Here is a 12,588-nt window from a genome sequence, read left to right as displayed (position 1 = left end):
TCTCCAAAGGATTGATACTTTAGGACTGATATAGTCTGTAAAATGTGCAGGAGTAGCCGTTTCTTGACTAGTAAAAACACTTCAGAGACAAGGTAAACACTTGTTACAGAGGGTATAAGTCAGGAAGATGAAATTAACCAGTACAAAAGACCACAGAGATAATGTTCTCCAGTTTGTCCTAGAAATAATTTTGCTTACCTTTAAAACCAACTGCATATGATTTTACCTCATTATCTTAATCTATAACTAGTCAGCAAAATACCCAACTTTTTTCCTACCTAGAAGTATACTGTATTATCAAGGAAGTGATCAGATAGAGTAGGTGCACATAATTTGGTGGTCCTAAATACCCCATAATAATCCCATTTCTCTTCCAGAATTCTGTCTCCCTTTGAAATGTTGCTCTTGAATAGAACAGCACATCAAACATGCCTCATATTTTACATCTGCTGTACAAGAATAACCATTCTATGATTTTAGTACAGACGAGAATGTTAGCTGCAAAGTGATTCAATCCACAGGCATACAGTTTGCGTCCCCTGCCCATCTCAAACATAAGAAATAGATAAAATGTGACTATTAAACTATGTTTCAGCCTATTTAACTAAGCACAACACCTGTTCAAAAGAACAGAAGGAATGTGTTCTTGGCATAAGTTACTGTTTGGTTTGTTCCTAGCGCCCTATGACAAAATCACAAGCTTTAAGACATACAAATGTTACCCTGACTAAGTATGAAAACCAGACTTCACCAAATAAACACTCCTGACATGAACAAGTACTTGGGACATATTATATCGGAAGAGGCTGAGTATATTTACTAATATCAGGACTTTTCCTACTCTTATAAAAGATAAAAACATCTGACTTCAGAGGATCTGTTAACAGTAATTAATGACTGACAGCATTCATCACTTAAAGACATTTGAAGAGTACTTGGCAAAGCAGTGCAGTCATTCAACTGCATGTTGTCCTTTGCAAGTAACATCTTTTATGATTTTTTACTTTCTGGACTTGTTTTATTAAACAAATAATGATTCATAGCAGCTAAGTAATTTAGATGAGCGATGCATGGTCACAAGCAACTTCCACATTACATGCAATTCATGGATTGATGTTTGTCATCTCCAAACCCAAAGGATTTCTTCAGAGCTGAGATTAGCTAGATGTCTCATGAGGAACAGCTGAGTGAACGGGGTTCATTTAGTCTGAAGACACGAATGCTCAGGGAGGTGAGCTGGAACCCACGGGGATCCCACAGCTCATCTTACAGTAATACTCAAGCAAGGCAAACAGGATGGACAGAGATGATCCAAGCAAGGTCTATTTCATAAGGCAGTGTCACAGCAAGGTGGAAATCTACCCTTCAGATCAGAGTTAAGATCAGGTCCCACAGTCACCGGATAAGCCCATGCTCGCAAGGGACAGCTAAGATCAAGCCAGGAAGTCAGCCAAGGTGGGGTTAAGGTCTCAGCCAGGTGGCTCCACCACCACATAAGGCATGGCTCTCACTCAACAGATGCCAGTACTCCTTCAGCATGGCTCAAGCAGACAGTGAATAGGTCCTCAGGGATGAGCTTAAATAGAGTTGTTGGGTCCATGAGTGAGGGTGGCAGCCCCAGGTAAGAGCGGTTGGCCCATTATCACCTACTAGTGCCCTCAGAGCTGTAATATATATGCAACCTCTCACCATCTCCTTGTACAGTGTAATGTTTCTGGGGTGTTTATTTTGTTAACTTGCAAAAAGCTCACTGGAACCACACAAGAATGTGTCTGTATTAGCTCCAGGTTAAGTAAGTCCTTACATCTTTGTGTCCAGAAGCAGTTTATTCACTTTTGCTTTTTACCACTTCTATAACTCAAGATGAAAACATGTCAGAAGAAAAACACTTTTTAAGCAATACAAATGGCGATTAGAAATAAGCAACTCATTGAGTTAATTTAAATGTCATGAAGAGAATTTAAAAGGCCTTTAAACTCTGCCTACCACTTTTCAAAAACATTTCTCTTGTAATTCAGTTTCTCTTTGAAAGCATGTTCAAGAATAAATAAACCTAATTCAAGTGTTCTGTTAAAAGATTTTTTTAAATCCCCATTTATTTAATATTACAACTTTTTTACTATTTGGCATGTAGAATTAGACAACAGCTTGCTGTCAGAAGCAGCCACTGCTCACACTCAGAAATATAAAATTCAAAATCTCACAGAAGGTGGAAATGAACATGGGAACTAATGAGGACTGGGGAATCAGACACAAATTATGGGTCTGAGAACATAGTTTGCCTACAGTGATCAGTGTCATGTATGGAAACATTTTACCAGAAAGAATCTGAACTTTCTGCAGGCTTCAATGCCACCACTATAAATAAAGAAATTTTAATGTTATCTCATCTGTTCTGGGAGTGTGACAAACTGGTCTTGAACCTTACAAACTTCCAAGTTGATTTCCTAAGTACTGGGAAATCATGTAACCTCCCTGACTTGGTTCCCTACCAGCAAAAATTAAAGGTATTTCCTTCCTGTGTGAAGTAAAGCTTGCAATTTATTTTAGTTCACCAGTCTTAGGGCTGTACACATTTCTAGCCGTCTAAGTTTTCTAATTTCCTATCACTAACACAGTCCTTCTAAACTCATGAACTGCTAGTAGCATTGCTTACATTACATATATGAAAGGATCATCTGATGAGGTTTATTAAGTTCTGGAGACATGCTCTCCACAGTATGTAACCTCATACAAGAGCTTCCACATGGCAGCAATTTCATCTGAAGGGTTAGAGTATCTCCTGGGCTGTGGCTGCAGGCTGTCCCTGCTAGCAGAGGCACACTGGCAGAGCTGTAGCATTTATGAAACATAAGCACAGAACAAATAGGACAGACAGCCAGTGGACGAAAGGAACTTTGGACACTAAGTGGTCCTGAACCTTGCAGTACCATTTAGGTCCTTCTGTAGATAAATCCCTTTGCAGAGCAGAGAAATAGTAAGTTGTGTGTGTAATAATAAGTGAGATCCCTGACTCAGTCCTGTGCACCATGTTCTCAGAAACTCAGCAACAAAGAGCCATAAAAGTAATCACCAAGCTGAAAGGAACTATTTACCTGGGATGAAGGGTGGCTAAATGAAAAATGACTGGGGACATGAGCTGTGAAGAACTCAATACATGGGTTTTGAAAGCTACGACCACCAAGGGTTAAATTCAGGAGCCATTATGCCTGTGACAAAACCCCCTCTGCTTTGAGACAGTCAACATGTCCCCAGTGCTAAATGGACAGATAATGAGACAGAATGACATGAAATTATAAAAGGAGTGCACTTGGTTCATTATCAGAAAGTTTCCTGATAGTGGCAAAGGAGGCTGAGTATTTCTTCTGTAGTATTTCCTCTCAGCAAAAGTAACGAAAATTATTTAGGATTTTTGATGAGTGTATTTCTGTAATTCAAATTAAATGGCCTCCTGGAAGCAGATGTGCATTAAGTAAGCAGATTGGATGGAGAAGACAATTCTTGCTTTAACTTGAATATCTGTAGGACAGATGTGGAACAGGGAATGGCTTCTTCCCCTGTCTTGTCTTTCACCAACCCTGCCAACTACCTTGACTGGCTGCCTTATTCCCTCCCCTCTGTGGTGCTAAGGTAGTCTGAGAAACCCCCAGACTTCGTGGTTCTGAGAATGTGTGACTTTGCTGTCACATTCTCTTCTCTACCATGCGCTAGGGTGCACCACTTTGCACCAAAGTTTCTATAAGATATGGTTTCTTGCACCTGCCTCTCTCGCTTTGTTGAGCTGCAGAGGAGTGTGCTACCCCCATAAATAGCTTTCAGGCTTTTGACAAAATCTACATGCTACATGTCTGTTGTTAACCAGCTCTACAGGTTCACTAAAGGGATTTACTGTGATACCCAAACAGACTTCAGTATTATGCTGTGTTTGATTTTGTTTGGATGTCCTTCATTAACTCTCAGTAAAAATCATCTGAGGTAGCATGAGTAAAAATGCAGACCTCTTCAGTGTTTAAACACCATGAAACAACATACTTTCCCTCACCCTTTAAACCACAGATTAGCTTCACAAAGTATGAATCATTTTTATGACTTAGACGGATGTGTTTAATATGTTGTTTGAAAACAGACACTTAACAGGTAGGTAGATCACCACCTCCTTTGTCACTGTGATTGCAACACACTGAGGAAAAGAGGGCATAGGACAAGGCTCAGAAATAAAGAAAAACTACATGAATACTGATGTCGGTGACAAATAGTATATGGCTGTTATACATGACATTAACACTTTCTTTCTGCTTCTTTCCAGATACAGCATTTCACCCCTCCTTCAGGACATTTAGATACCTCTGGATTTTTTCTTACCTTGAAAATCCACTGTGCTCCTTTAATATTTTCTTCTTCTTCATTTTGAAAGGTCTCCTTTGCTTGGCAGTTGTCTGCATGGTAGCTGTGAGTCCTGAAGTACAGCAAAACTTGCCTCCACATTAAGAAATAAAAAGGCTGTTCCTGAATCCAATTTTACAACAACCTTTCTTGGAAAAGGACCACTTCTATTTAACAATGAAACAAAACCAAATCCCAGACATTGGGCTGAACGACAATAACATAGAGATGGCTCGTCCTTACACTGATGGGCAAATGTCAGGGCCTCTTGCAGCTTGCCAGTTCTTCCTGCAGCCTCCACAGTTCTGGAGACAAACAGGATTATCTGCCCTCAGATATCTGCAGTGCCTCATCCCCTCAGCATCATGCTAGTTTAGAGATTAGATATACAACTTCATACGTTTTAGTAAATTGAACACATGTCAGAGGAACAGGCTGTAACAATAATGAAACACATTTTACCACCTTAAAGTGGATGTATTTAATTTGCAGCTTGAAGGAAGAAGCAACTCAGCACGTAGTTATACTCTGCAGGCAGCATGAAATGGAGATGTCTGTCTTAGGTCAGTGGCACCTGTCAATCACATCCTTCTCACCGACTGAACAGATGGTCTACTGGTAATCCTTCCGGCTCCAATGAAAACACCACATGAGTAGCAGCCATCTCTGAGGATAGAGACAAACTAAATATAAAGACTAAGACTCCAGGTAGATTATTAATAGATTATTTCTCTTAACTTTATAGAGGTCTGCCAGGATTTTGCCTTCTGTTTGTCAACATCCACATCCACTTGCTATTTATTTTTGGTGCTTTCTCTTTTGGTTTCTCTTTTGAGGGAGAATCACACACACACACAAAAATAAAAATTGGAGGAATATTAAATTATTGTGAAATTTTAATTTAAAGAATTTTATTAACATTATTTATAGTTTTGGTCATTAGCAATGCTGTTGCAATGAAAACTAAGCAAATAATAGTGTTCCTTGTGTGGGAAAGCATTTGGAAGCCTTTTAAAACATCTTATCCTGGAAAACAGAAAGTCAAACTCATACATATGTTAATGTGCACTAAAAAGAATCAATCTGCTAATATATTAATAATTTCAAAATACTTCTAGTTTTAATAATTTTATATTTTAAGTTAGTACTTTTGTTAGTGTTAGCTGAAGCTTCCAAATGAGAAGTTACCATAAATGGGGAGGCAAGAAAGCTTCCATTTTAAGTGTCTGATGGGAAACTATCTATTTTGAAAGTTTACAACATCTTTTTCCAAGTTGAAAAACATGTCTAAACCAGCATTTTTTTTCTGCCATCAAAAGTTTTGACAGTTAGCACAGTAGATATAAGGTAGATACAATGCTATCTGCCTCCATTTCATCTCTTATGAAAAGGGGTGTCTTGGTCACATCTACAGTGCCATCTGCCTCCATTTCATCTCTCATGAAAAGGCGTGTCTTGGTCACATCTCTGCCTTTTTTTCAGAGAAATCAGAACCAACTGTGTTGGAAAAGACCTCTAAGATAATCAAGTCCAACCTTTACCCCAGCACTGCCAATGTCAGTAAGAGCCTCATCTATACAGTTTCTGAGCACTTCCAAGGACCATGATTCCACCATTTCCCTGGGCAGCCTGTTCCAATGCCTGATCTTCCTTTCAGTGAAGATTTTTTTCCTAATATCCAATATAAACCTTCCCTGGCACAGCTTGAGGCTGTTACCTCTTGTTCTGTTTCTCACCTGGGAGAAGAAATAAACCACCTCCTTTCTCCATCTGGCTTTCAGGTATTCATAGAGAGCAATGAGGTCCCCTCTGAGCCTCCCCTTCTCCAGACTAAACAACTCCAGCTTTCTCAGCTGCTTCTCATAAGACTTGTAGTACAGGCCCATCACCAGCTTCGTTGCCTTTCTCTGAACCCACTCTAGTGCTGAGGAGAAAAATGAAGAGCAACAACAGAACACTTTTCCAGCATTTGGCTTGACAAGCTGAATTGCATTAGAAGTCATCTTACAGGAAGAAAGCTGTTGCATAAGCTCTGGTAATAAGTCTGACTTTGGCAGAGTTACTGCTGAGGTTTAGGTAACCACCTGCTTTTCTGTCCTCTAGCCAGGCTTACTGTCAGCAGCATTCCCTTATTCCTTCATGAAGTTGCTGCTCTGACTTAGCCTCTTCTTGTGAGAGAGGAGGAAGTTAGAGGATATTTTACTTTATTTTATAATTTAATGTAATTGTATTGTAATTGTATTGTATTGTATTGTATTTTTTAACCCAGAAGTGGGCTTTATTTCACCTCATCCTGCAGTGCTGCTTCTACACACTGAGGTGTGGACCTCCTTGTCCAGACAAGAGCTGTTGGCACAAAGCAGCAGAGACTGACAGTGAGAGAAGGAGAGATGCTATAGGCTGCAAAGAGGGACTGGAGACTCTTAGACCCTCCGGCTTTCAATACAGATGTATACATTCATGAGACAGACACCTGTTCCTACTCCTTAAAATAATGTACCCTACTATTTCAACTCCACCTGCATTTATCTCTCAAGGGTATAAATAGTTGTTTTGCACTGGTGTTCTTGTTTCTGCACAGCACTTCACTTTGAGTTTTCTGACAATTGTTCTATTCTAACAGGGAAAAAAATTGAAGTATTTATCATAGAATCATAGAATGATTGGGGTTGGAAGGGACCTTACAGATCATCTAGTCCATTTATTACAATAAAATGTTAGTTTATTTTTCTTTTGAAAACACCATTCCTACTCAGAATATATGTGTGGTTCCTTAACTAAGCATGCAAAACTTAGTTTCAAAGAAGTGGTGGAGCAATCAGAAGATTGCCTGGTATGACATTTGCAAAACTGTGGTGCAGGTTAATTTCTACTTTGCACTACTTTTTTTCTTTCATACTGGAGAGCAGTGCTTTGGGGGTTTACAACAGCATATGCTTTGTTTTTCCCCATGTGTGTGACCTTCAGCTAGTTTCTTCACATTTCTCTGCCTCATTTTATCTAGAAAAAAAAACCCTTCTACTTTATATTAGTGTTGCATGGACTTAGCTGCTGATTCTCAGAAAGGCCTCAAGCTTCACACATTATGAAACCAGCTAGATTCCCTCTAAAGTTTCCCTCTTGCAACCCACAAGCACACTTGTAGTTATTTCTTCTCTGCTGTTGCCTCTCTCCTGCTATAGAGTCCTCCTTGCTAAAAACGAACAGGTTTAATTTAGTGTCTGCACCTGGCACTAGTTCTGTGATAGCAGAAACATGTCCTGCTCTTGCAGTGCACCCATGGGGACTTGCTGCTGAAACAAGTCATGTAAGGAAGCCCATGCCTAAGGCTCACATCCATCCCTTGTCATACAATGTACAAGCTGCTCCTTTCCACACTGCCCTGGGAGGATGGGGTTTAAGCCTTGAAAAAGTAAAAGTGAGCACTCAGAAGATCTGATCTGAATCCTTGGATGAATAACCTTAGGGTAAAATGAACTCTTGTTTTAGGAATGGTAGCTCTCAAAGATGAAGCTAGTCTCTATACTTTTCTAGTGGATAGGTACCACTTTGAGAATGTTCTCTGTTAGAGATTCTGCCATCTCTGATTTTTTTGTCAATAATATTTTGTGACTTAAAGAAGTGTGTTCACTTTTGCTGACCTTCTAAGTGTGCTTTCCTTGGGTAAACTTTCCAAGCCATTTCCTCCATATGCTAAAAACTTGTACAGGCATGCTGGAGACAGCCAGGTGATGTACACAATGCTGAAAGGTTAAATTGCAGGTGTGCAAAACACTTATGTAATTTGCAGAATATATGAGAGACATTGTTCTTACTAAAGAAGGAAAGGATAATAGAAATACACTCATGATGCAGCTGTCTGTACTCTTATGGGCGGATGACTCATCTGCATTCATTTTTCTAGTGTTAAACTACTGACCATTTTTATTCTTTGTGATTCAGGCAATTGATGCATTCTATTCCTACATGCTGATATGCTTTTCGGTTTTCTCTGTGTTTCACACATCAGTAAATTCATCTGAACATAGCAACTTCAAATGAAGATGCACTGCCACGAGTTAATGGATAAGCACTGACTTGACCAAAATTAGCTAAATGAGAATTGTTTTGCAGCACCTGAACCCTGAAGGATAGAGGCTTACCAAAAAAAAGGAGCACAGAACTTCTCCAAATATAACCTTTAACAAGATCCAGTTCAGAGAATCAACCAGCTTGACTAAGGCACCATGAGGTACTCTCTGAAACTGATGATAAAGGATATATTTGCACTGGTTGTTGAGGATTACCTCTTGCTGTCATAGTGATGACAGGCACATGGGACAGATTCCTGCAATGACTGTATAATGTTTTTCTTTCTCAAAGCTTACCCTTGCAATGAAGTTCCTTTACACCAAGCTTGCCTCACAGGATTCACACCAGGTGAAAATTTTCAGATGTGCCTGATGTTTGACAGACAGGAGGTGGGAGCACATGTCAATCTGTAGCATACCCACCATCCTCTGGCAAGGTGTTTTACAGTTCAACTGTGCACTTGTCAAAGGAGTAGCACTATCATCAGCAAAGTTTTCACTACACCGTTTACCTCCTTTCTCAAACACCTGTGAGTGTGAAGAACAGCATGGACTCCAGCCAGATGCTTTTTGCCCCCTGTTGACCCTTCTGCGCTGTGAATGCTGATCATTTCTTCCTGCCCTCTGTCGATATGTCTCATTCAAGAGTTATGAATCAATGCACAGATCTTTCCTTTTAACCCAGGAGAGCTGTTTTTGTTTGTTTGTTTGTTTGTTTGTTTGTTTTTTTCTTCTTAAGAGCACCTCCAGAGGCATGTCAGTGAATGCCTCTTGGAAATAAATCCAAGTGGATGGTGTCTGTCTGTACCAACCTTTCCCACACACATGAAGAACTCCTGAAGAGCTGTGAGACATGATTGTACCTTACAAAGCTGTACTGACTTTTTGTTCATGTTTTGCATTTATTCCATTACATGACATGGAAGAATATGTAGATTATCATGCAGGTATATTGAGGAACAATATACTGTTTTCATTCTCTGATATAGCACATTGCATTCACTCATTTGATTATTGTGTTAGAGACTCTATTAACTTGCCTGGTAAAAATGCCATGTTTAATGTTTGGTAGTTCCTTAAATGCTCCCTGGTACTCCTGTTTAAAAAAACAGTAATTACTATTACAATTATTTCTGCTATCTGCCCTTCTCTCTCTGCTAAGTCAGTAGGGGCATACTTTCAGTCAGTTTACAGAAACTAGGAAAATATATTTTACTGCAGCCTCCCAAACACCTGTGAAATGAATAGTAAAGTCAGAGCTTACCATTTATGATGAAGCAACATGCTGAATCACAGCTTTTCAAAGCTCTTTTCTATAGAAAATGGCAAGTAGCACTCTGTCTTCTTTTAGCCACGCTGAATAGATGGTGCTAGATTCTTGCAGGTGATGCAATTAGGCAAAAATAAATAGTGTGTTATGGAAAAAAAAAGGACCATGGATGACCTAATGCATGCTCCAAATACGAGATGACACTGGGCACTGAATCGAAGGCACGAGTTTATATGTTCTCTGCCTGCTATGGAGCACTGAAACAATACTGGAAGCAGGGACTAAAAGTGAGAGAACCACAGTCCTGTCTGTAGTTGTACTTGGGTTCAGCCAGAACTAATTATAATTAATCAGTGTCCCAGTAATGAAATCCCTTCTTGAATTAAAAAAAAAAAACAAAAAACACTGATAGAGGTACTGTGTAGGTATAATTTAAAGAACAGTGTATCCCCTAAATGGATGTCCTGGAAAATACAAAGACCATAGCAAAATGAAATGTTAACTGCAGACATATCTAGGGAACTCTTATTTTGGCTGTCTCAGTCTGCTTGCACACAAAACTCTTCGATCTGTTTCTCTTTCCCCTGCCTTTTCTCCTTACACGTTAGCAGAATTACCCTTCAGGATCATTTCTGACTAGGAGTAGCGTGTCTGTGCACTTCATCACAGTATGACTGGAAAACTTCACTCAGCAACTGAAATCAGAGAGATGTTTTTTCTTGGAAACATGGAAGCATAAGCCTGTGGTTTCTGAAACACTCAGGCTTTTAGTCTGAAAACTTTCCTGCTCCTTTTGCTTATAGAGACAAAGCTCAACATATGTAGGCCATTTTTACAAAAGGAAGAGGTTGTGCAGGGTCTATATCCCATTGAGATATGGCTTGGGAAGAACGAAATGGTGTGCCCCCAGCGCATGACCCTGTCCAGCTATAAGGGAAGTGTGACACCGCAGGCTGTGAGACCTGGCACACCACAACACAGCATGGGCAGTTAGACCTGCCTACCAGAAGTGGGGGTTCAGGAACTCCTGCCTGTTCTCCAGTTGTAGGAAAGGGCAAATTTGCCCCGTTGCAGCACAAGAGGCAGAAAGCAAGAAAATACTGGGAACTGCAATAAAAGAATGAGGAGCCCAAGGAGGCATTTCAGTGCCTGGGGCATTGCCTGCCATCTCTTTGGCCTCTTCCCCTCCTGGGCCTCTGTCACAGGCTTGGCGGTCCCTCGCCTGGGTGGGAAACAGGGAGAAGCACTGGGTGGCTGAAGGAGCTTGCCCTGAGTGGAGCTTCTAAGCCCTTCTCAGCCAGCCTTGTGTTCTCTGTGGAAACACTGAGCTGTTTCTTATTGGCAAATAGCACTGGTGGGCACTCACGTTGTGTCCTGCCATCAGTCTTCTCAGGATGGGATTAGACCTCCATATATAACTACACATATACGAGTATGCGTACATAATCATAGAAAGGTCTGGGTTGGAAAGGATCTTAAAGCTCATCTCAGTCCAACCCCCCTGCCATGGGCAGGGGCACCTTCCACTAGACTGGGTTGCTCAAAGCCTCATCCAACCTGGCCTTGAACACTGCCAGGGATGGGGCAGCCACAGCTTCTCTGGGCAACCTGTGCCAGGGCCCCACCACCCTCACAGGGAAGAACTTCTTCCTAGTATCTAAGCTAACTCTACCTTCTTCAGCTCAAAGCCATCCCGTCTTGTCCTATCCCTACAGGCCCTTGCAAAAAGCCCGTCTCCAGATTTCCCGTATAGTATATATATATATATAAAAGATATCTATAAATGTGTGTACAATTGCATAAGGCCAAGCACACCGCGTACCACAACCCTGCACGGTCTTGACCACTCAAACCGCCTCCGGACAGTCTCGCGCCATCCTCCCCCCAACACCGCGCGGCGCTCGGGGCGGGGCGTGCTGTCCCTCGGAGGCTGCCGTCGCGGTCACGTGAGCGGCGTCACATGACAGTGGTGACTGCAGGGCCGCTGCTGAGCGGAGCGGGGCCCGGTACGGTACCCGGTGCGGGGTAACGGCGGGGCCTTTGGTACGTGGGCTCCCTTTGCTTGCCCAGGAGCGGCTGCGGTCTCCTTCCTCCCTTCCTCCCACGGCCCTCATCCGCAGGCGTGTCCCTTGGGGTGAGTGGCAGCTGCCGCGGGGACTGAAGTGCGGATGTGCCGCTGCACGGCTTCTCGGGGGGCTCTGGTGGGCCCGGGGCGGCACATTGGGTTCCGCGTGGCGCGGCAGCTTCTCTAAGGGTTTGGGCTCCCACGGGCCTCTTTGGAGGTGTCCGTGAGGCGCTGCAGGACAGGGCCAAGCGTCTTTCTCCTGCCTGTCCCAGGCGCCTCTCTTCTTCTTGGACCTCAGTATTGCTTGCTTAGTCCTGCAGCTGGGGTTACCGACCCTGCCCCGCTCTGTGGCTCAAGGAGCGTTTAAGTCACTTGGGTCGGGTAAGAGCCCGGAAACGTTCAGTTGAAGGACACTGTAAATGGTGCCGTTGTTGCGGATGTCTGCTCACAGAAGTAGTTTTAACTGCTGCTCCGTTTGTTCAGGGTAGTTCCTTTTTTTTTTTTTTTTTTGTTGCTGTTGGAATTACAGTTTCATTCAGTCATGCAAACTGTATGCTTGATAAGGATGGGGCAGAATGTGTCAGTTTGCTCCTGCTTGCCTCTGCGAAGGGAGCCAGAAAAGGCTGGACATAGGCTGTGTGGACAGGATTGATGCAGTTTAGATGGTAAGGAATGCTGCTTCAGCCTCTGCAAACACACTTCTTGTTTTGGCATCAAAGTCAGGGGGAGATTAAACAATAAAGGAGGGAGAAAGGAGTGGTGAAGGTCACTGTCTGTGGTGACACAGCTTCTGTTCCTGT

General features: G+C 42.0%; 2 protein-coding genes across 3 annotated transcripts in view; one reads left to right on the top strand and one right to left on the bottom strand.

Moving 5' to 3' along the window:
• Positions 1 to 4,909, bottom strand: part of RGS20 (regulator of G protein signaling 20) — a 42,382-nt gene extending 37,473 nt beyond the window's left edge. The window contains exon 1 of one of the 2 annotated variants that reach the window (XM_061342938.1): positions 4,363 to 4,909. In XM_061342938.1, coding sequence (XP_061198922.1) covers positions 4,363 to 4,485 — 123 coding nt within the window. In that variant the 5' untranslated portion in view covers positions 4,486 to 4,909. The remainder of the gene's footprint in view (positions 1 to 4,362) is intronic. The other variant, XM_061342939.1, reaches the window with a different exon arrangement.
• Positions 4,910 to 11,650: 6,741 nt separating this feature from the next.
• The window catches only part of ATP6V1H (ATPase H+ transporting V1 subunit H), a 49,696-nt gene continuing 48,758 nt past the window's right edge, over positions 11,651 to 12,588 (top strand). The window contains exon 1 of the mRNA XM_061342936.1: positions 11,651 to 11,669. The gene's annotated coding sequence lies outside the window, so the exon portion shown is untranslated. The remainder of the gene's footprint in view (positions 11,670 to 12,588) is intronic.

Source organism: Neopsephotus bourkii, unplaced genomic scaffold (genome assembly GCF_033783945.1).
Source record: "Neopsephotus bourkii isolate Nb327-2 ecotype Australia unplaced genomic scaffold, CSIRO-AGI_Nbou_v1 NB_1820, whole genome shotgun sequence".
NCBI lineage: Eukaryota > Metazoa > Chordata > Aves > Psittaciformes > Psittacidae > Neopsephotus > Neopsephotus bourkii.
The sequence above is the reverse complement of the archived record's forward strand: the minus strand, read 5'-3'. Positions and strand labels throughout refer to the sequence as shown.